The sequence below is a fragment of the Vombatus ursinus genome, unplaced genomic scaffold (assembly GCF_900497805.2).
Source record: "Vombatus ursinus unplaced genomic scaffold, bare-nosed wombat genome assembly UNPS02014812.1, whole genome shotgun sequence".
Taxonomy (NCBI): Eukaryota; Metazoa; Chordata; class Mammalia; order Diprotodontia; family Vombatidae; genus Vombatus; species Vombatus ursinus.
This window is the reverse complement of record NW_020954590.1, coordinates 62748015-62772973: the sequence shown is the minus strand read 5'-3', so window position 1 is coordinate 62772973 and position 24959 is coordinate 62748015. Positions and strand designations below refer to the sequence as shown.

The window sequence follows — 24959 nt, the reverse complement described above, 5'->3', positions numbered from 1 at the left end:
TCACAAAAAACCTATTTCTATATTAGGCATATTACGAAAGCAGATTAAAAAAAAGTATGCTTCAATCTGCATTCAGACTCCATCACTTCGTTCTCTAGAGATAGACGGCATTTTTCGTCACAAGTCCTTGGAATTGTCTTGGAATATAATTATATTGATGAGAATGGTTAAGTCATTCACAGCTGATCATCATAAAATGTTGCTGTTAATGTGTATCACGTTCTCCTGGTTCTGGCTCACTTCACTCTGCATCTGTTCATGTAAGTCTTTCCAAGTTTTTCTTGGAGCATTCTGGTCATCATTTCTTTTAGCAAACAGTATTTCATCACAATCATAAAGTACAACTTGTTCAACAATTCCCCATTTGATAGATATCTCCTCAATTTCCAATTCTTTGCCATCCCAAAAAGAGCTACTATAAATATTTTTGTACACACAGGTCCTTTTCCTTAATTTTTTTAAATCTCTTTAGGACACAGACTTAGTAGTGATATTGCTGGGTCAAGGGGTACTGGGGTACTTAAGCGGGGAAAAGTGCTAAGAGAGAAAACAGCAAGTGGAAAATATCTTTACAACAGGTTCTTCTGACAAAACATTTGATACCCAAAATGGAAATGGATTCAAAATATTTAAAAACAAGAGCCATTCCCCAACAGAGAAACAGTCGAAAGATATGAACAGGCAGTTCTCAAATGATGAAAGAGCCACCAACAGCCATATGAAAAAGTGCTCCAAGTCACTAATAATAATTCTCCGGTTCCATCTCACCCCACAACACTGACAAAAATAACAAAAAACAAAAATTACAAGTGCTGAAACTGGCACATTAATGAAACACTGGTGGAGTTATGAACTGGTCCAACCATTCTGGAAAGCAATCTCAATCAACCAATAAACATTTATTAAATGTCTACTATGTACCAGGCACTGTGCTAAGCATTAGATACAAAAAAGAAGCAAAAGACAGCTCCTGCCTTCATTGGGCTTACAATCCAACGGGGGAGACAACATACAAACACATACAAAGTAAGCTATAAGCATGATAAATATGAAATAATTAAAAGAGGGAAAGCACTATAATTAAGAGGGGTTAAAGGGAAAGCTATCCTGTAGAAGGCAGGATTTTAATTGGAACTGAAAAGGAAGCTAAGGACTATACCCCAAAATTCCCTACATTCTCCATAGCATTTGCTCTAATATTACTATTACTAGACTTAGATAACCCAAAGAGATAATTTAAAAAAAAGACTTCTGTACAATAAAAAAGACTCTTATGTACAATATTTATAGTAGCACTTTTTATGATGCCCTTTCCCCCAACGAAACAAATGGGAAACAGCTAAGTCAATTATCATAGCTGAACATAATAAAACATTGCTGCACCATAAGAAGTAACACAAAGAGATGATTTCAGAGTCTTGAGAAGCCTTATACGAATTTATGTTCCAATGACCAACAATGATTCCAGAGGAATGATGATGAAGCATGCTAGCCAACCTCCTGGCAAAAGGGTGATGGACTCAAGAGTACAGAATGGGATATACATTTTTGGACATGGCCAACGTGGGAATTGGTTTTGCTTGAGTAAGCATATTTATTACAAAATGCTTCGTAAATTAGAAAAATAAAACTGAGTAGCAAAAAAACCTCCAACCTCTGCCGCTCTACCACTGCCTCAATATTCATTCAACATATATTTATTACTATTTGCAATTCAGTTGTCCTAGGGAAAATGCTAAAAAATAAGACATCTTCAAGGAGCTTAGTATAGTAGGGATGATCATAAAATATCCATAAATATAATTAAGAAAAGGAATAAGTACATTTGAAGAATACAAAATTCTGTGAGATCGTAACAATTTTAAAAGTTGAATAGGAACAGAGGCAAGAATTAGAAAAAATTTAGAATCATATACTTCTAGGTTAAAAGGGATCATTTTACTTCAACTGCAGATTCTAATAAAATGAGTACATATCAAATACAACATATATTCATTTATATAACATCATTATTATGAGGCTGGTTTTACTTTGAAAGCATGACCACTGGAACTACAATTACGCACAGCAAACTGAAGAGCGTTGGATTTGGAGTCAAACAATCTGGACTCAAATCCAGAGTAGCTCTATTCAGTCAAGGTCACCAACATGTTTTTAAGTCACCCAGATTTGCAACCTCAGTCTTAACTCCCCATTCATTTATATCACAATTGTCCAAATCTTGTCACCTCTACCTCCACAACACTTCTCCTATACATTAACTTCTTTCCATTCACATAGCCACCCAACCTAGTTTAGGCTCTCATTGCCTCTTGCCTGCAAATACTGCAATGGCCTTCTATTCGTTCTGCAGTCCTCATGTCTTCTACCCACCCCAATCCATCCTTTATATAGCCAAATTTTACTAAAGCACGGCTCTATTTGTTATTCCCACACATAAATACTTCATCTCTTGTCTCCTTGCTTTTACAATGATTGCTGCCCCCATGACTGGGATGCATTCCCTCCTTACCTCCACCTCTTAGAATCACTGGATTATTTCAAGACTAAACTTAAGGGACAACTTCTGGAGGAGACATTTTCTGTTCCACCGAGCTATCAATGACTACCTTAAGGCTACTTTGTAACTATCTTGAATATACACACATGTTTTCTCCACTGTCAAGATTATAAGTTCCTGGAGGGCAGGGATTATTATTTCCCTTATGCTTTATATGATAAAAGCTTGTTGACTGAGTGGCAAAAGATCTAGATACAAAACAGGTTAGAGCTAGACCACAAAAGTCCTAGAATGTCATTTTAAGGGATTTTGTTCTGAAGATGATTGGGAACCGTGGAGGAACCTGAATAATTGAGTGATCAGTGAATTAGGAAGATACATTTGGCAGCTGTGGATAGAATGAACTAGAGGACAGAGATAGTAGAAGTAGGGAGGCCTGGTGTGCCAAACTCTGATTAATAGCATTAACTAGGGTGATGGCAGTGAGAATGGTAAGGACGATAAGTACCTCTGTTACTTCTGCCTTCTCCTTGATAGCACCACCCTATTCTACTGTATCCCCAAAATAGTTCCCATTTTATAATAGCAATGAATAAGGTCAGATAGACCTTTAAAACCTCTGAAGCAGGAATATTGCTTTACCTAATTTTTTTAAATTAATTTTAACCATTTAGTAATATTATTTTAAGATTACAAGCATAGTTTTAAGAAAAAGATAAAAATTTAACTATGTTTTGAAAAACAGTTTTATGGCACTGTATCTAAATGTGTCTGTGTATAAAAGATAAAATCCACAATGATGTATACAAGTGAAGTAAATGACTCTTTATTATTCTTGTTGTAAACTTTTAAGAATTAATTAAGACTTACACTGCCTCAACCATACTTACCACAGGGACTATCTGAAAGAGGTGACTATTATTACAATGATCCAGTAAACGCTGTCTTGTAAAGTTTGCTTCTTGACACAAGGGACACTTAAATGTGGGATGCCCAGTAGAACTGCAAGACAATAATACGAAGAAACTGAACATGTAATGATAATAACCAAGAAACTTAGTCCTAGAGAAAGGTTAAGAAAATGTACTTCCTCCATTTTTTACAAAGGTAGGGGACAATTAGTGTGAAATATCGCATTCACTGCCACACTAACTTGATATGTTGGTTGGGTTTGTTGAACTTAATTTATCTTTCTTTTTTATTCCAAGAAATCAAGGAATGGTTTATTGAGTGGAGAAGTAGGGAGGGATATATTTGGAAATGATGGTGATATAAGAACAAAAGATACCAATATTTTTCTTTTAAAAGACAACAATGTTAAATTTAGATTCATTCAAAATACCAAGAAATACATTAATGGATCCTTCTATTTTATATTGTAATACTGCTTTGGCTATAGTTAGCCATTTTATCATAGTTGCATGACTTTTCTGACATTTAAATTTAGAATGCTCTGAATAAAAGCTTTCCCCCATTCTGTTCAAAACTACACTGAAAGTTAGTAGGGATATTAATTTTCCCAAGAAAAAGTTCAATGCTGGCAACTCTATAATAAACTTCTGTGCTGTCTCAACTGGTTAGCATGGATACTAAATTGTCCAAGGGATGAAAAAAAAAACTGTTTTAAAATGTTAACAATATTTTGTACCTATCATCAACCACACTGTCAAAAGTCAATTCTCCTGCAATCTTATACTGTCACCTCCCTCTCACTGACAATTTATACAACCTATCTACTAATATATGGTTCAAACTAAGTATTCCTATATATGTCACTGACAAGAGGAATCAAAAATCTTAAAAGCTAAGTTTTCAAGGTAAAATAATTACTCTGAATATTTCAGGTAAACTATGGCCTAGAAATTTTAATCCAATCAAAAATATTATGGTTATTTAGTAAAAATAGATACCACTTGTTAAAAAATCAGTTTTTTAAAAAATTACCTTGCATCTCCTTGATAGGTCTCTGTATTATCAGACGTAGATGTCTCACTCCTATTACTTAAGAAAGGTATAGGAGAAAATTAAGTATAAAATTGTCATAAGTGGTTCAAATTAAAATCCCAAAGTACAGGAAAACCTCATCATTTGGATTTACTGAGTGGAAGAGCCTGAATGAGAATGGAAACTTTGGACTTTAGAATATTTATGAAGAAACAGTTTAGCGTTTTTTGGGGTTTTTTTAGGCAATTGAGGTTAAATGACTTGCCCAGGGTCACAGCTAGTAAGTGTCAAGTGTTTGGTCTGAGGCCGCATTTCAACTCAGGTCCTCCTGACTTCAGGGCCAGTGCTCTATCCACTGCACCACCTAGCTGCCCCAGTTCAGCATTTTTTAAAAGCAGTTTTATATTACTTTAAAACGCATTCATCAACTTGAACCAACAAGAAAGATAGCAAAGGCCTTTTGCCACTTGCTTTAAAAAAATATATCATTGGAGTGGGAGGAATGGCTCATTTATGCTTATAGTTAAAAATACAAAAATATTCTTTCAACAGAAATATCTTAAAAGTACTGGTTCACGATGAAATCAGATATTTGTTTGATGTTTAAAAATCAGGTGTCCATTCCCACTTCTCAAAACAAAATATTATGCCTTTTTTCCTCTGAAAGCTGAGGAAAATAAAACTTTGGGAACGCCAACTTTAGCAACCTGTAGGTAAGATTTAAAGTGCTTTTATGGAAATGTATACTTTTTCTTCTTATCTCATTCAATTTGTTTGTAAGTTCTCATTTCTCTCCATTCTCATTTCCATTAGCTCATCCAAGTCTTCATTACCTCATGCCTGGACCAAAATAACTGTTTAACTGGGCTTCCTTACAAATGTCTTACATACGACTGCCAGAATAATCTTCCTAAAAACACAACTTTCCATCAGGTCATTCCTTCCACTCCAAAACCCAAAATGGCAGCTTACATATTGACAGTACTTTATAACAACCTTATGAATTAGGTAATGCAAGTATTATTATCCACATTTTACAGAGGAGGAAAATAAAGCTGGGGTTAAGTGACTTGTCCATGGTCACATGGCTCATAAAATTCTAGAGTCAAAGTTTGAACACATATCTTCTGACTTCAACTTATGTGCTCTTTCTACAACATGTATAAATAAGTATAAACTTTTGCTCTTTGCTATCCAAAGGCTCTTCCTCTCCATGATACGGCCTCCCTTTCCGGAATTTACCTCCAACAACTCCCCCAACATAGTTTTTGCTCTGGTTGAGTCAGTCTCCTGCTGTACCTCAAACACTCTATATTCATTTCCTATCCTTCAAGACCCATCTCAAGTTCTACCTCCTTCATGAAGCTTTCAACGATTAGGTTGACCAACAATGATTTGTTTAAGAAAATCATACGAACTTCTGAGCATGAGATGCCCTTCCTCAGACCACATGCAGCCTCCCTTTGAACTTCTTCGGTACAGAAGTACATAATGTACTTACTGGGAAAAACAAAATCAGGAAATAGACAGAACTTGAGGAAGGTCTTGAAGAATTGTTAAAATCTGAATAGGTAGAATAGCAAAGAGGCTATTATATTTGGGGAGGGGGGCAAAGGGGAAAGGAAGTAAGCATATGGAAAGGGAAAGAGGAAATGAGATATGGAATGTTTGTAGAACAAAGAGAAAAGACTGACTTGAACACAGTAGAGAATATGGCAGGGAGTTAGCGATAGGAGATAAGAATAGGGAAAGAGAAGGGCAGTTAGATGGTGCAGTAGATAGAGCACCAGCCCTGGAGTCAGGAGGACCTGAGTTCAAATGTGGCCTCAGACACATAACACTCACTAGCTGTGTGACTCTGGGCAAGTCACATAACCTCGACTGCCTCGCCGCCCAAAAAAATAGGAAAATGGGGTCAATTAATGGAGAAACTTCAAATGGCTGGAAGTTTACACTTATTTTTTTATTCATGGGCACTTGAACCAAAGTCAGAAGACATACATTCAACCATGAGCAAGTCATTTAACTGGGCAACCTCAATTTCCTCATCTGTAAAAAGTAGATAATAAGACTTATACCACCTACAGTGTAAGGTTGCTGTGAGGAAAGCATTTTAAAAACTATAAAGTACCTAAGTTCTATTTTATATTATAATTATGTGCAAGTGTAATATCCTCCTACTGGATTATAAACTCAAGGACAGGGACTAGATCTCATGGAATCTCTGCATCTAGCAGACAGATACCGTTGAACTGAATCTTTCCTCTGCTTGACTATTTATAATGCAAGGTGGCCACTACATGCTGGGCTCCTGGTAATATTTAATTGATCAACGAACATTTACTAAATACAAGACATTATGCTGGGAACTAGGAATGTAAAGGGAAAACAACACAATATGCCATGATATATACTTCTCTAATTATTTTACCCATGTAACTCATCTCCCTCACAAAACTGTAAATTCTCAAGAGGGTAGGAACCACACCTTATATTTCTCTTGTAATTGCTACCTTAGACTACATGTACTCAATATTTTTTTGAAATCTAATTATTTTTTCCCTTATAAAATGGTAGTTTGAATTGAGTTAAAAGGGAACTTCTTTCCCTCCCTTGATTTCCTGTAAACCCAAAAGCATATAAAGAAATAATATAAAAAGGGAGTGCAGAAAAGGTCAATTTTCTTGGCTAGCTATAATTCAAGTTCTTTTTTTTGTCTGAACTAGAGTTGAGCATTCTATAGAGGTGAAATTCTTAAGCCTGAAGACTCCCAACAGTTATAAAAATTAATGTTTTTCAAAGAACTTCTTTAGTTTGTCTTTTAGACTTCAGACAAGATCATTTAAAGGGGGCAAGGTCAATGTCTCCAAGGCAAACAGTAATGTAAATTTCTTTTTCAAAATGAATTCCTCCCCTTCTAAAATCAGTTGTGTTTGTCTAGTTGGTGACAGTAGTGTTCAGCAGTGTTGTTTTTAAGGGAGGCAATAAAAATATTTTAAAAAATAAAAGTTAACTGACTTACCCAAGGTTATACATCAAGTTATCGGCAGAACCCAGGCTACAACTCAGGTGTGCTGACTCTAAAGCCAGTGCTCTCCTTCCACTTAGATATGGGTTGTCTACCTACCTGACAGGGTTGTTGTGAGTAAAGTGCTTTGAAAACCTAAAAGCACTATAAAAATGTGAGTTGTAATTATAATTATTAAGAAAAATTCTGAATGAATATATTAAATGCATATAATTTGACTCTACAAAGGCCTTGGGGTTACTTGAAAAGTCTCTCCCCTGTTTTCTTTAGGTAAATTATAAGTTTTCTGATACAGTGTGGCAGAGTACTGGAGCCACAAGACCTGGGTTCAAAATCTAACTGCATGGCATGGGCAAATTACTTAACCTCTCTGAGAATACTTCAGCATTTATAGCAAATATCATCACAGGGGCTATTTAATAAATTTCATAGCACAATATAAATGTGAGGTAGTATTAAAATATCATCTTGAATTTCTTACAAAATTAATAACTTCTTTCTTTGCAAATACTACAAATTTCAGCCTAGTCCCTTCCCAGGACACACAAAATTCCAAATCTGCTTCAACTTTTATGGTCTAATTAAAAAAAAAAATGTAACTCAATTTTAAAATACAAAAAGTTGACAAATACTAAAATAAAATATTAAATGTTTTCACTAATATTCTTAAGAGCACTACAGTATTTTAAAGTAAATTGTCCAAAATTTGAACATACATCCAAAAATAAACCTACCAAAAGATAGGTTGTCTAAGGTATGCAGTTTTCCCAAGTACTGCAAATTATATAAATAAATGAAAAAACATACTCAAAATCATTACAAAAAAATGGAAATTAAAAGAAATTAAAAGGTTTCACACATCACAAAATGCAAACTTGTGAAGATTACAAAAAAATAAACAACTGATGTTGGAGAGGCTATTGGAAGCCAACTACACTAAAGCACTATTAGTGGAGCTTTGAAAAGGCTCAACTATTCCAAATTTCAAATTTGTAATTATACAAAACAGCGACTAAATAATACATACCTTTTGACCTATTTAATGATCTCACTTATCCCACTGATAAGTATTTGTTGACCTATTTAATGATCTCGCTTATCCCATAGATCTGTTTGTTGTTCAGTCATTCTTTTCAGTCATGTCTATTTCTTCATGACCCCCATTTGGGGTTTTCTTGGCCAAGACACTGGAGTGTCTGCCATTTTCTTCTCTAACTCATTTTACAAAAGAGAAAACCGAAGCAAACAGGGTTAAGTGGCTTGCTCAGGGTCACAGAGCTAAGTATCTGAGGCACTCTATCCATTGTGCCACCTAGTTGCCCATTCTTTGTGGTAGCAATTAAGTAAAAATAAAGTCTCATAATATAAGAAATGTTAGGAGAAAAAAAAAAATATATATATATAGGAATATTATTATGAAGCAAGAAATAGTAAGAGCAATTCAGAGAAAAATGGGAAGACTTATGTGAACTAATGCAGAACTAAATGAGGGAACAAAAAAAAAATCATATATACAAAGAATACAACAACATAAACTAAAAGATCACAAAAAGCTTAATTCTCAAGAACTGAAAAAACAATGAAGAACCCAGACAGCAAAATACTGTCTATTAAGTGAGACTGGACCTACTAAATGTTTTGCTTATTTTTCTTTGTCACAAAGAAAACAGGGGGTAGGGGTGGGGAAGAGTGTTGAAATGACTAATATAAGGGGGTAAAGCATCAAATAATATTTACTTTAAAATCAGGGTGGGGAGCTAGCGGTTTTTAAAAAAAGCAAACCTAAAATTATGCATGAAAAATTACTAAGTTGTTCATGCCACTTGACCTTGCTATCTCTCTCACTGCTGGGTTTCTATCCCAAGGAATTTAAATAAAATCAAGGAATGATCAAAAGCACTAAAATATTCATAGCAGTATTATTTGTGACTCAAAAAGATGAAAATGAACTATGTGCCCAAACACTAGGAATCTCTGAACTATGAAATACGAAAATACTGTAAACTTGTGCCTTAAAGAATGACCTCTATTAAAGATTCTAGGAACCATGGGATATATTTCTTCTGAGGTGGTATGGAATGAAGAAATGTAAAGAACCACCTAGTACTTCATGACTACAACAATGTAAAAAAAGGTAACAATGAAAGTCAGCAAGGCTTACATTATATACTACAATGTTAGTACCATACTATGAAAGCTATAGCTAGTATTTCTCAAACTATGAAAAAAAATACTGGAAGAGAATCCTTACTTTGCTCCTGTTTGTACTGGGAAAGCTTCCAGTGTTTCTTTGTTGCAAACAAAGCTAAGTCTTCATTTTGAGCATATGCTTTTCATCATATAAAAATGTCTCTTCCATACCTACACTTTTAGGATTTTCAATATAAATGAGTGATATGTTTTGTCAGAGGTTCTTTCCATATCTAGTGAAATAATCTTGTGATCATTTATATGACTAAGCTAATTTTCCCTGAAACTGAGCTACCCTTAAAATCGTGGTACTGATCCAACTTTATCATAGGAAATTATTTTCTGGATATGTTGCTGTTATCTCCTGTGATTTCATTTACATTTCTGCATCAACATGGATTCAGAAATAGTTGTATAGTTATCTTTCTCTACTTTGTTGCTCCCTGGATTGAGATCAGGACAACATCTGTTTTGTAAAAGAGATTTAGAACAGTTTGCTGTCTCTATTTCCCAAAAATAATTTTTGTGGCTTAAGTATAAATTACTCTTTAAATATTTGACAGAATTCACCAAAAAATTCAAATTGTCTAGGCAGTTTTCTTAATCCATTTATGTCCTCTTTGATTTCTTCTTCTCAAATCTGGCTGCTTAGGAATTTCTAATTATTGCTCTATTAGCATGGCAACACTTTTATATACTTTGTAAATATTCAAGTTCCTTTTGAGCTCCCAGTTTCGTTGAAGTTTAATTATTTTATTTATTCCTTCTGTTACAAATTTTGCTGATTTTATATCATAATAATTTTCTTTTCCCTATCTTTTACTTGATCAGGTCAGATAATGATTTATTCTATTTTGTTAATCTTTTCAAAGAATCAGCTGTTTTTTAATCAATTCTTGGTTTTTTCAAGGTTTTTTTTTTAACTTACCTAACACTCAAAATGTCTTTTTTTTTTAATACTTTTTAGGGTTGCTAATATATTTTCCACTCCTTTTTACTGCATGTTCATTTCATTTAGACTTTTTCTATTTTGTTAAGTTTTCAGAGACATAATCCCTCTGAAGACTACCATTAACTACATCCTGTAAGTTTTAGTATGTTTCCTCACTGTTACAATGATTTAAGTTATTTTTCATTTGTATAATTTATTCTGCAACTTACTCATTATTCAGAATGTTATTACTCATTCTCCATTCATGTGTACTATTTTGTGGTCATAGTGCCTTTATACATTATGTTTTTATTGTACTATATAGTCTCTAATGACTACATTTTATTATTTTTGACTTTTGATATTTGTTTATGATGCCCAACCAAATAATCAATTTTTATAAAGGTTATCATGGGATGTTCAGAAATATGTACTGAATTTCACATCCCAACCAGTCATCTACCCAGGCCATTCTCACTATTTATCTGCCACCTCTGAACTGTTCCTTCCCACCTGGTTATCCAGCACCCTTCTCCACATCAGACCTCAGACTCTCTACTTGAGAATCCAAGAACACCCCCCTCCATCCCTAGTGAAATTAATCACCCACCTCCAGAGCCCAACATGGTTCACTGGTGACTGAGTAGCCCATTTAGATTACTACACCTACCTGTTAGACATCAGACCAGTCTTCAGTTTCACGTTCCATCCAACCATCCTACCATCTGCCTGCTGTCTCTGACCAGCTCCTCCCCTTCTGGACCAGCATCATTTTCCAAACTAGCCCTGAAAACCTAAACCTCTATATCTGGGTCTTTGTTAATCTACTGAAGCATTTATAAGAAATTCACCACTAGCTATATCAAATATAACACAAAGAGTTTGAGATTGGAAGTCAGCACAACTTGGAGGCAGAGCAGTAGGGTAAAAACAGTACAGAACTTGTAATGCTGAATTCAGAGAGTCACTGGACCGAAGTTCTAACCTCAGCTCTACCACCCCTACTATCTAACTGAGCTTAGGAACGTCATTTAACCTTTCTGAGCCACAATTTCCTCATATGTAAGATGAAGGAGATTAGGCTGAACAACCTTTAAGCTCTCTTCCAGTTCTATGATCCGAGTACTCTTGCTAAAAAGTCATTCATCCCCTCTAACCTTTAATTTCCTAATGCATCAAAAGAGAGAATTAGACTATTTGAACAATGTCCTTTCCAATTCTCCAATACAAAACTCAATTTTCTAGAATTTTTCCAATTTATACGTACTCAAAATTGGCACTGTGTGAAAACGCTGACCTATAGACTCATAAACACTAATCCCAAATTATAGAAAATGTGGGGTCTTTAATTAAGAATTTTCACCAACAAGTCAAATTCTACTTTTCTAACACTGGAAGACTATTTCTATCACCAATATGTTAAATGGGTTATATGTAAAGTTTAATCTATACAACTCATTAGTTTTATTCCTTTAATGATAAGGGATCTTTATAAAGGAAAGATGACATTTGATTCCAACTTGACAAACAGGAAAGGCATTTTATTTTACTATGGGTCACAAAGCAATTCAGTTGTAATGCCAGAACAGAAATAAGTCTAACTACTTCCTAGGCAAAAGCACTAGGTAAAGTTCAAAAGTCTACAGACTTCATTTTTTAAATCAGTTGTGCTCTACATGCATGCTACAATGTTGAGGCCCAAGATTTAACCTACATATTCCCAAATATAATTCTGAAGTCATTTCCCTAGCCAATTTATAGCAGCTTATTTAAAACAATTTCCATACCATTGCTTTAAAAACCTGAGTTTTGCTTTACTTTTACCTTCATCTAAGTAGTTAGCAAATTATAATACATTAACTACTTTTAAATGAACAAAAATTATTTACCTATTCCCTACTGAATCTTGAGAGATCTGAAAGTTTGGAATGATGGAGGATACGCCATACTCATCCTGATACTTCTTACAAGATTTGTAATGATGTCTCATGCGATAAAATTTGATCTGCAAATTAAATCCAAAACAATTTTGCATTTGAAACAGAAATCTCTCACAAGATTAAAAGACAGTTCTGGGAATAACAGAAAAAGCCAAAGGTGGGTATAAGGTAAACACTCCAACAAAAAGAAAAGAATTCTTCCCCTACTGAAATTTTTAACAGTTAAAAATGGTTTCTTCTTTCCAACCAAAACATTGTAAGCATGAGTAAAAAATCATATTTACCTATCAAGTATATAAAGTCGTTAAACCCTGGCATTACAATTACTAAAACTTATTTTTACTAATAATTTTAAATGTGTTTTATTGCCATTGCTATACCTTAACTACTAATATAGTAGCTTTAAGAATAATTAACTGCATATTAACTACATTACTATTAAACACTATCGAGTTTTTTCCTAGTCTTCAACATAAGAGACTGAAAAAGGAAAGCTGTCAGGTTAACAGTATACACGTTTTTCATTTCAGCAATGAGAAGTGGAATCAGTATCTTTCAAGTGTACCTAGCTTCACTCTACTTCTCCATCAGTTATGCAACCCTCTCACAAAAGTAGAGTGGTATTATCTGACTTGGGTAAATGCATGAAATAGAATCTGACTTTGTTCACAAAATTCATCAACTAAAATAAAGCAATGTCTTTAATGGGTCCACAGATAAATTATCATAATTGTCCATCATACATTCCTTCTCCACATGACAGAAACTTTAAGGTTTTCTATGATGAACAAGTGAGCAATAAATAATGAAGTTAGTTGTCAATGTTGTCAAATATTTTATGATTGCTGTAAGTGACCAACTGGAATTTCTTCTCATACTATGGTTCCTTAACTTCACATATAACTTTTAAGATCTTGTTCAAGTCACAACTTCTCTAGCCTTCAGTTTGCTCATCTATAAAACGAGATATGGGGGTGTATGTACTAGATGGCCGCTGAGGGCCCTTCCAACTCTTAAGTCTATGATATTACGATCTATAAAGCTGTAACAATATTATCATAATAAAAACAATCAATTAACTATCAAAAACTATCAATAAAGTCAAATTATGGCTCAGAAAATGAATGAGTTCAAATGAAATTATGTTATCTCTCGTGTGGAAAACTTAACTTTTAAATATCAAATACAGCATATTTTACTCTACCTGTTTTGCACAGCATCTGCAACTACCAGAAAATTTCCTCATGACATTTTCAATGTCTAAGGCCCGTTCAGGACATGCTCGCTCTCTTCTAGTTACATTTCCACGACAGAGGGGACAGTGTATTCCACTTTCTCTCATAGCAGTCAGGAAACATTTTCTACAAAAACTAAACCAAAAGTTAAGTAATAAATCATCTAGTGAATGGATAAAATGTTTGTCATCCTGTATGTTAAAAGTATGAATGGTAATATTTTTATGCCACATAATTTTAGCCTATTATATTCTAATTCACTTAAAAAGAGTCTGCATGAGTTTGTCTATAAGTGTTCAACAGATTCATTCAATTTAAGTTTAACCAGTACCAGATTCATCACAGCAACGTGTATATATCCCAATAAATAATAATAATAGAAATTTATATCACTTTAAAAGTTGGAAAGCACTTTACTTATACCCTCATTTGAGGATCATATCAACACTGTGGGGGATAAGTACTACAGGCATTATAATTATCATTTCATAAATTAATAAACTGAGGTTTAGAGAGGTTAAGTGATTTGCCAATGGTCATATATATAATTTATGTCCAGAGCAGGATTCAAAACCCAAGTTTTACTGTCTCCAAGTCCAACACGTTATCTGTTACACCACTATCTGTCTCTCCATTTCAGAAGAAACAAGTAGGCAAGTTCAACAAAATGAACTCATTCCAGGGATTTAGGGTGATTGGGTTTTGTTGTTGTTGTTGTTGTTGTTGTTTTTTTAAATCAACTTTGCATGGGCCTTAGAAGTCATAACACATTTATTCTCCTCTCCTACCTGTACCACCATACTCTGAACTTTGTTTTAACAAAACAAAACAAAACAAAAACTTAAGGCACTGTAAGATCCTCTTATCAGAAAAATTCAATTGTACTTAGTGTACATATTACTGAAGCAAATTACTTTTCACAAAATGCTTTTAACAAAAGGTGGAATACAGTTTCTTTACTTGAAATTAATGAGAATATCCACTCTTTGACCATTCTGGTCAATTAAGGTTTCATTATAATTTTAAAAAAAGCATTTCAAGAATAACAGTATAGATACAGGTTGTGACCTAGGGAAGAAGTCACTTTTTTATGGAGGTCCATCATTTTCCTCATTGGTAAAACATGGAGACTGTATTATATTATCTCTAAAATACCTTCCAACTGCATGGAGATGATTTTCAGTTCTATTCATCCAGCCCTAGTATCTCTCCTGTCTTCAGTACCACTAGCTTAGTTGATATTTCAAAATGGATTTCCAGGAGATATCTCAAAGACAACATATCTAAAACAGAACTTGGCAATTTCCCAAGCCACCCCACCCCGTCACCCCTGTCCCTCCCCACCAATGAACCTCCTTATTGTATGGAGGGCAGCACCACCCTTCTGGTCTCACAGGTTCTTACACTCACAGCTTTCTTTATGATTAATTCCTCTCTCTCCTCACTTCATCAACTACCCATCAACTGCCAAACCCTGTCCATTTCAACCTCCAAACATTTTTCATGTTACATACCTTCTCTCTACTCACAGTCTCCCCACTCCAATTCATCCTCAACTACCAATGTGATTTTACTTAGGAGAAATTCTGACCATGTAGCACTGACCATGTATGACTTCCTAATACCCCTACCAAAAAATATAAGTTCTTTTGTTTTTAAACAGACATACATACACACACATATACACATATATATCTATATACTCCAATATTTTATCATCTTCTTTCTTCCCTTAAAGAAAAATAAAAAAGATCAGAGACAGGATGGCAGAAGAACCTGGGAGTAACTACTAATCAAAATTCCCTTTCTCTTCCAACACCTAATTTCTATTTTAAAATTACCACACAGCTCACTGCCAATATACTTATGTTTTTATCCCATATTTGCAAAAGCACTAAAGTCTAGGCATATGAAGAATATAAAGGACAGTGGTGACTTATTTTCAATTATTTCCATGCATGCATTTTTGTCACATGGAACCCACAGAGTTGTGTTGAGATAATCTTCAAAACACCAATAAATGAACAAATATTTGTTAAGCACCTACATATATGGCACTTGACGTAAAGACAAAAATGAAAGTCTCTATCCTCAAGGAATTTATATTCTACAGAAGATATGTACACGAGTAGGTATACACACACACACAATAAATACAAGGAAAAACACTGGGGGGGAGGGAGGCAGGGAAAGAAAAGGTTTCATGCAGAAGGTAGAAGATGCCAGTTGAGCAGAGTTTTACAGAAAGCAAGGGATTCTAAGATGCTGACATGAAGCAGGGATGCATTTCAGACGTGGAGACAGCCTTTGCAAAGGTACAGAGACAAGATGGAGTATTATGTGTGAAGAACAGCAAGAAAGAAAGCTTGCTGGATCACAATGTCCAGGAAAATAGCAATATAGTAAAATATAATACAAAAATAAATATATTTATAAATTATATAATATGTATAATATGTAACAAAATAATATATCATGTATAATGTGCATAATAAAATATATCTTAATAGATTATATATAAATATAATATATGCAATATAATATAAAGAAATAAACATATAAAAAAGTCAGCTTGTATTTGATTCTAATAACTAAACATGGGAGTTGTATTTGATCCTAAAGAACAATGAGAAGGAATTGTAGTTTGTTGAGTAGAGGCATGACATGATCACACACACTTTAGGAAAATCACTTTAGCAATTATGGAGGATGGATTAGAAAGAGTTCAGACTTAAGACAGGACCAAATTAGGCTATTTTAACAGTCCAGGCTGAGAAGTGATGAGAATTAGGCTGGTGGCTCTATGAGAAAGGCAGAAACAACATCAAGAAACTACTGGAGAGGGAGACAAGATTTGGCAACTGATTGCTGATGTGGGTTAAAGAAGAAAGGAGTCAAGGATAATCCCCAGTTTGTGAATCTAGGTGACTAGAAGAATGATACTGTCCTTGACTGAAATAAGGAAGGTGTCAGGGAGGGGAAAAATAATGAATTCAGTTCTGTACATGCTGAACTTGAAATGCCTATGAGACAACAGGTTTGAACTATACAAAAGGAAGATGACCACTGGAATGTGACTAGAACTAGATATATGAATTTGGGAGTCATCTGCACAGAAATGATAATTAAGTCCAAGGAAACTTAGCCTATGGAATAATTAAGTTCACTTTTTGCTGTTAAATGCAACAGTATAAAATGATTACTGAAACAATAACATCAATTAATCCCAGAAGTTAAATGAAGTATTCAAAGTCCAGAAAAATTTAGTTAGTAAATGTAAATGGTATTTTCCCAGACCCTGGTTAGAGAAATATTCTTTAATTTGAGATCAATGTCCCTAGTAAGAATTTCTGATTCATTATCATTCCTTCACTATTATTTTTGTACTACCTGCAAAGTGTCAAAATACCATAATGATTCAAATACAAGTATCCAAATATAAAGTGAAATCCCTAAAATTTGATCTCTTTGAGAACATGCAAAAATATGTAAACATTTCACAAGATGCATATGAAAGGGAGTAAAACTTTCAAGTGAATGAAAGCTTCATCTTTCATTTTTTTCTTTATTAACTAAATAGTAATTGATGATTCACTACAGCTAATTTTCATTTTTATGCAGAAATAAACATGAGAATAACAATGAAACTAAGATCATAGAAGTCACACTCAAGTTTTATATAAAGACAAGGAAGGAGACAAAACAATCCATATTCAAACTAAAGTGGTATAATGAATAGTTAAGAGAGCAATGTGGTATAACAGATTCAGGAAATCTGTCAAGTCTCTGCTACTTATTAGCCAAGAACCAAAGGGCATGTGACGTAGTCTCTCCAAACCTGTTTCCTCATCTGAAAAGGAAAAGGAAGGAAGGAAGGAAGGAAGGAAGGAAAGAAAGAAAGAAAGAAAAAGAAAGAAAGAAAGAAAAGATAATGCTTCTACTATCTACAACTCCAGGATGGTTTTAAGAAAACTTCAGTGAGTTTAACTGTAAAGAGTAATGCGTACAATTTGAGTAGCTCTACTATTATTTCATATATTATCAGACATAGTTAATGTGGTTTTTCCTTTTCTATTTAAAATTTATAAGGGATGGCTAGGTGTGGGAAGGGGGAAGAGATCTATTGAGAAATAAGTATGACAATAACAAATGGCATCAATTTTTTTAAAAGAGAAAAAAATTAACATTTTAAAGAAAAAAGCCATATAGTGACTGAAAGTAGTCATAAAAACACTAAGATTACCTCACAAGAAAAAGTTTGTCTCTGTAGGTATGTAAAAGTTATACAAACTTGAGATATTTCTACTTCATGTGCATTATATCCCAGTAAACAATAATGTAGGTCCTCTCCCAGTCCACAGCTAATTCTCTCATTTTGCAATTGAGAAAAGACAATTGTCCATGGATAAGAAATTAGCTACTTAAAAAACAATCAGGACTAAAATACATCTCCTAATTCCCAGGCTCTTTTCACTACCTTTCTTTGCCACCACAAAAAGAGCTGCTATAAATATTTTTGTACATGTGGGTCCTTTTCCCTTTTTTATAATCTCTTTGGGATATAGACCTAGTAGTGGTATTGTTGGATCAAAGGGTATGCAGTTTTATAGCCCTTTGGGCATAGTTCCAAATTGCTCTCCAGAATGGGTGAATCAGTTTACAACTCCACCAACAATGCATTAGTGTCTCAATTCTTCCACATCTTCTCCAACATTTATCATTTTCCCATTCTGTTATGTTAGCCAATCTGATAGATGTGATGTGGTACCTCAAGTTGTTTTGATTTGCATTTCTCTAATCAACAGTGATTAGAGCATTTTTTCATTATGACTACAGATAGCTTTAACTTCTTCCAGTTACTTAAAATGCCCTCTATCTGAACTAACCTGGACTAATTCAGATAGAGGATATTTTAAGTAACTGGATCAACTATATGCAGTGAACAGCAAACAGATCTGCATGGCTATTATTTCTCAAATATAGAGAACTGAGTCAAATTTATAATATAAGTCATTCCCCAACTGATAAATGGTTAAAGGACATGAACAGGCAGTCCATCAATTGGGGAATGGCTAAATAAGCTGTCACATGAATGTAATGGAATACTACTGTTCCATAGGAAATGATAAAAGCAGGCAGATTTCAGAAAAACCTGGAAAGACTTACATGAACTGATGCTGAATGAAGTGAGCAGAACCAGCAGAACATTGTACACAGTAACTTTACAGCAACACTGCACGATGACCAACTTTGATAGACTTAGCTCTTCTCAGCAATGCAATGATCTAAGACAATTCCAAAAGACTCATGATGGAAAATATTATCCACATCCAGAGAAAAAACTACGGAGTCTGAATGCAGACTGAAGCATACTATTTTCTTTTTTTTCCTTTCTCGTAGTTTTTCCCTTTTGTCCTGATTCTTCTTTCACAACGTGACTAATGTGGAAACATGTTTAACATGACCACATGTATAAGCTATATCCAACTGCTTGCTCTCTTGGGGAAGGAGGGAGAAGGGAGGGAGAAAAATTTGGAGCCCAGAATCTTACAAAAATGAAAACCTAAAAATGATAAAAGTTCTTAGTTCTTAAAAAAAGAAAGAAAGAAAAAAGATTTGCATGGCTGAAGGAGAAAAGCTACATTGTGGAATAAAAAGATGAGGTTGGCTAAAAAGGGAGAGACGGATATCACCATCATCTTTCTTGGTAATCTCATCAGCTCCCATGGAATTACCTGACATCTGTAGGCAGATGACTCTTGTCTGCTCTAATAAGCTTTACCTGGGAGGCAGGTCCTATGAAAGGAGTCCTGCCATTTCCACCAAACAACTACAGGGCAAGCAGGCAGCCTGGCTGAAGCACCAGGACATGAAGGGGAGACAGAAGGCAGCATGTGCCCAGCAAGTCAAACCACTTCCACCAATAGCTTGTCCACCATCTCCTCTCAGGCCATGAGGGAAACAGCCCAAAACTCTGAACCCCAAAACCTTGGAACCAGCAATGCTTCCAGGTTAATGTTTATAGCCATCATTCTGGGAAACAAACCCTGTGGAGATGCCAGCCTTGTACTAAACGCTCTTGGAAATGCTCCAGCTCATCTTTTGAAGACTCCAAAAAAGAAATTAATTATCACTAAAGTCTTTGGCATTGTCAAATGATTCAACATCCGAAATTGATAGAAGTTTTATCAGTGAAAATGATATTCAAAAAGAGGCATTACTATCTTCTTTGCAGCTTCACTCTAAGGACCATGGACTTGCAGCTGAATTGTCTTCTCCATCAGAATATGAGGTCCAGGGGCAGCTAGGTGGTGCAGTGGATGGAGCACCAGCCCTGGAGTCAGGGAGGACCAGAAATCAAATCTGGCCTCAGACACTTGACACTTACTAGTTGTGTGACCCTGGGCAAGTCACTTAACTCCACTGCCTAGCCAAAACAAACAAACAAACAACCATGAACTCCTTGAGGGACTTAGTGATTACTTGATTGTCTTACTTTTCTATTTGTATTGCCAGTGCTTAGCATAGTGCTTTACATATAGTAAGTATTTAATAAATGCTTCAAAACTGCTGGCTTGACAACTTCCCTGGTGTCCTACAAAGGATCTCAAATTCAACACATCCAAACATATACCAGAGTATTTTATATACATCATGTATTTACATATCTCTGAACATGATTTATACTCCTAGTAGAATGTAAATTCCTCAAGTTTAGTGATTTCTCTAATTTTTATATCTCCATTCCTAGTACCTGGCCCACAATAAACGCATGCTGACTAACGATGACTAATGAAAAACTGAAAAAGTTCAGGGGTTCCACATAATAGTAATCCGATTGACAAAGCTGACAAAAAAGAAAAATGGCAAATAAATACTGGAGGAGTTATGGGAAAAGAGTTAAAGTGATGTACTGCTGGAGGAGCGGTGGACTGGTCCAGCCATTCTGGAAAGCAATTTTGAACCATGCCCCAATAGCTATTAAACTGTGTATGCTCTTTGACACAGAGATACCACTGGTGAGTTTATGTCCTGAGGAGAACAAGCAAAGAGGAAAAGGACTCATGTATACAGGAATATTTATAGTAGCTCTGTTTGATGTGGCAAAGAACTGCAAAGTGTAAGGATAACCATGAATTGGGAAATGGCTGAACAACTACATGGTATATGAATGTGATAGAATACTGTTGAGCTGACAGAAATCAAAGAATGGTTTTAGGAAGCACTGGGCAGATTTATGTGACCTGATGAAGAGGTAAGCAGAACCAAGAGAACAATTTTTACAATAACAATAATTTTGTAAAGAAAATCAACTTTGAAAGTCTTAGGAATTCTGATCAATACAATGACCAAGCACAATTCCAGAAGACATTCCAAAGAACTCATGATGAAATAAGCTACCTATCCCCTTCTGATAAATGGGATTAAACTAGAGACAGTGACAAATTATTTTTTGGGACATGGATAATGCAGACATTTGTTTTGCCTGACTATACATGTTTGTAACAGGGAATTTTCTTTCTCAATTCGGGAGTACAGAGGTGGGAGGAAATGGATTAGAAAGGAGGATCATCATTTGAAAAAGTAAATTTAATTTTTAAAAAACATAAATAAGTAAATATAAATGAATGAATAAATAGCACCTTGATTTCGCCAATGAGGAAAGGCCTTAAATGCTACAACTGGATTGAGGGAATCAACCTACCTTAAGTTAACATTCAATTAACATTCTTTTTAAATAGATGTTCACTAAGTTCTTAAGCAAGAATGCCTGACAAAAATAGTGTTAGGATAATGGTGGTAGCACTGGCATAACCAAAGTGTCAAAGTTATGGAAGAGAAAAAGATTAGAGATGAGTATAGGACTCTCTTTTGATTATCTCCAATTCAGCCTGTAAATATCTTGTTTGTATACAGTAGTCTGTATGACTGTAAACTTGAGAGCAAGGACTATCTTTTTACCTTTCTTTGCATCCCCAGCACTTAGCACAGGGCCTGGCAGATAGTAGACACTTATATTAAATGCCTGCTGACAATGAAATGGGCGTTTTTCTTCCTTAAGCAGAGAGGAAATGATTGGCCAGTGTGCATTTTCACTCTTCTTACTCTTAGGGCCAAAGGTATTTAAAGTCAAAAGATTAAAGTTATACTAGGGACAGAAACATTTAATATCACATTGATTAGATGCTACTAGAACTAGAAAAGCTGCCTGAAAGCTTTCACAGTTATTGGTTCTGCAGAAAGGCACAAGACTCCAGAAAACAGTCACTGCCTGTATCATAGCAACAGCTACATCTAAACATCCATCATTTTCTTCCCATTTCCCTTTCAGGTAGGCTAAGCACATTAAACCAACATCCCCCACCATTAGTGAAGCCTTAGAATCTTAAAGCTGGAAGGGAGATTGGAGGTTCATCTTATCCAACGCCTACCTAACTCACAGGTGCTCTGCAGTTAGCTCTTAATGAAAGCTTAAATTCATTCATGAATCTCCTCTTCATTAATCATTCATGTATTCTATAACCACTCATCATGCACTACTACATGCAAAATCTACACTTGTATACCTCCAGTGATGAGGGAAATTCATTTTTTATAGCTTTAATTGCTAGGTAATTCATTCTTCCTTATCTTAACTAAACACAAATATGCCCCTGTAACTTCTACCTATCCTAGTTCTATCCTAACAGAGTAACACAGTAAGTCTAACCATTTTTCCATTACAACAATCCTTCCAATACAATCAGACCTTTTTGCATATGATATGCTATCTAGTCATATCTTCTCAATCCTTTTGCCTGGGCTGTACAAAGAAACTACCTAAGTACATTTCTTATGTTTAGGATTGACCCATCATCACATCCTGTCAATATTTTTTAATCCAATTGTCATCCAAGCTTTATACCATCCATAAATTTGCTAAGTGTGTCATGTGTATCATCATTCAAGGGAATGAAATTTTTAATACTACCAAAGCCAGGCACAGGCACTGAAGTATAGCACTGGAGACCTCCCTCAATCAAGGCTGACATTCAATTAACACTTTTTAATAGTTGTTCAACCATTTCTGAAATCATCTGAAATTTATTTTTGTTTCTTCATCTCCACAAGGCTGCTGTGACCAACTCAAATGCCTTGCTAATATTCAAGTACCGTATACGTCTACAATATTTCCCTAATCCCAGTCTTAGTTTAGTTTGCCAAGATCTGTTTTTAAAGAACACACCGCTGGTTATCTATGAAGATCAAAATCTCCCTCCTTGTGCTTACAAACTATTTTAAAACCCATTCTAAAAATTTTCCCTCCATTAAAGTTCTACTCAGATGCCTCTTCCTAGTTTGGAAATAGCTTAAGTACACATGCCACCACCCCACTCCACCCCACCACCACCCTCCAAAGACTGAAAAGCTCTGCCAGATCTTTCCAGTTAAAAATGTTAAGTATAAGCTTGGCAATGTTTTACTGTCTATCAGCCAAGGACCAGATTAACTAAATTGGGAAAGAAATACTCATCATCACATTGGCTATGGGATGATGAATTATTCAGACATAACTCTAAAGACACTCTCCCAGGCAGTAAAAAGATTGTGCTCTCCCATCAGTGGGGGTAGTACCCAAATAGATTGAATATTGAAACTGTGAATTTTTCCAGGAATTAACACCAAACTCACTACCCTATAGTTGGAAAAATCCATGTTGTTCTCCTTTTCAAAATTGGACATACGGCCCTCTCTAGTCTCATGAAGCCTCTCCTACAATCATTAACAGCAGTTAATCATACGTGAAATATCTTTCACTACTTAAAAAGCAATTCATTTTGACTAGGTGACATATTACAAGACTAGTGTCTCCCAAACCTCCCTAGGAAGTTATTGAAAGTATGTGTCCATGAAGGAGCACATACAGAACCCAGAAAAACTCCAATCATGTTGGTTTATTTCCCTCTGAGGGAATGTTTCTGGCACCAAATTAGTCTTGTCTTCTGTGCCTCCAAAAGAACAAAGTAAACCTACTGGTCTGTATCAGTTCAATTCAACAGACATTATAAAGCATCTACTATGTAAAAGTATACAGACATAAGATAATTTCTCACCTTAAGAAACTTATGGCTTATTCCAGGGATAAAACAGACAAATGATATAGTGCTAGAAAACTTAAAAAGGAAAAAAAGATTGATAACTCAGATATATTCAGAACTAGTTGAACAAAAGAGTAGCCACTAAAGGTTCCCTGACAATTCTGAAGGTAAGAGATAGAATAGTTATCAAATTTACAGATGACACAAAGCTGGGAGGAACAGTTAACAAACTGGATAACAGATTCATAATTCAAATAGATCTTGATGAGTTACCTGTTGAGGTAGCTAGGTGGAACAGAGGACAGAGCTCTACTAGACCTGGAGTCTGGAAGACCCAAATTCAAATTCAGCCTGACACTTACTAGATGTGTGACCCTCAGTAAATCTATTAACTTGTCTCCCTCAGTTTCCTCATCTCTAAAATGGGGATAATAGCACCTATCTCCCAGGGTTATTGTGAGGATCAAATGAGATATTTGTAAACCATAAAGCTTTGCAAACTATAAAGTACTATGTAAGTACTGGTTATCATCATCATCACTAGGCTAAATCTATGAAAATTACATTTATCTTTACTAAATTTTGAATATTATATTTGGGTTTTTAAAAAATCAACTTCAAAAAAAAATTTTTTTAATTTAAAAAAATCAACTTCATAAGGAAGGGGTATCTAGAGAGTTCAGATAAAAGAGTTGGTATTTTAATGGATTGCAATCTAATGGCAATCAACAGTACAATATGACAGCCAAGAAAGTTAATGCAATCTTAAATTATATTGAGATGCATAGAATCCAAGGTAGAGAACTGATGGTCACATAGTACTTTGCCCTGGTCAGACTACATTTCTATTATATTATTGTTAGTTCTGGGTGACACATTTTAGAAAGGACATTGATTAGGAAAAAAAAAAAATCACCCAGGATTCATGCCTTGGAAAAAAGTTCATGCCTTGGAAACATCTGCTGAACATGGAATGTTTAAAGGAGAGTGTTTAAAGGATTTCCCTTGTGTGTGAACCATAAGGCTCTTCTCTAAGAAAATTTCTGAGCTCCAGAAACAGTATCTGTAGCCATATTAGGGAAGCATTAGGCCTTTGCCTAGATGTCTACTTT

The 24959-nt window shown here is 34.9% G+C and overlaps 1 protein-coding gene across 4 annotated transcripts in view; it reads right to left on the bottom strand.

Annotated features, from left to right (window-relative positions):
• The window catches only part of LOC114054075 (E3 ubiquitin-protein ligase RNF138), a 48021-nt gene that overhangs the window by 11300 nt on the left and 11762 nt on the right, over window positions 1-24959 (bottom strand). For 3 of the 4 annotated variants that reach the window (XM_027877167.1, XM_027877170.1, XM_027877168.1), the window contains exons 2-5: window positions 13738-13903; window positions 12483-12598; window positions 4445-4501; window positions 3391-3502 (exon numbers count right to left, since the gene is read on the bottom strand). In XM_027877167.1, the coding sequence (XP_027732968.1) occupies window positions 3391-3502; window positions 4445-4501; window positions 12483-12598; window positions 13738-13903 (451 nt within the window). The remainder of the gene's footprint in view (window positions 1-3390; window positions 3503-4444; window positions 4502-12482; window positions 12599-13737; window positions 13904-24959) is intronic. The other variant, XM_027877169.1, reaches the window with a different exon arrangement.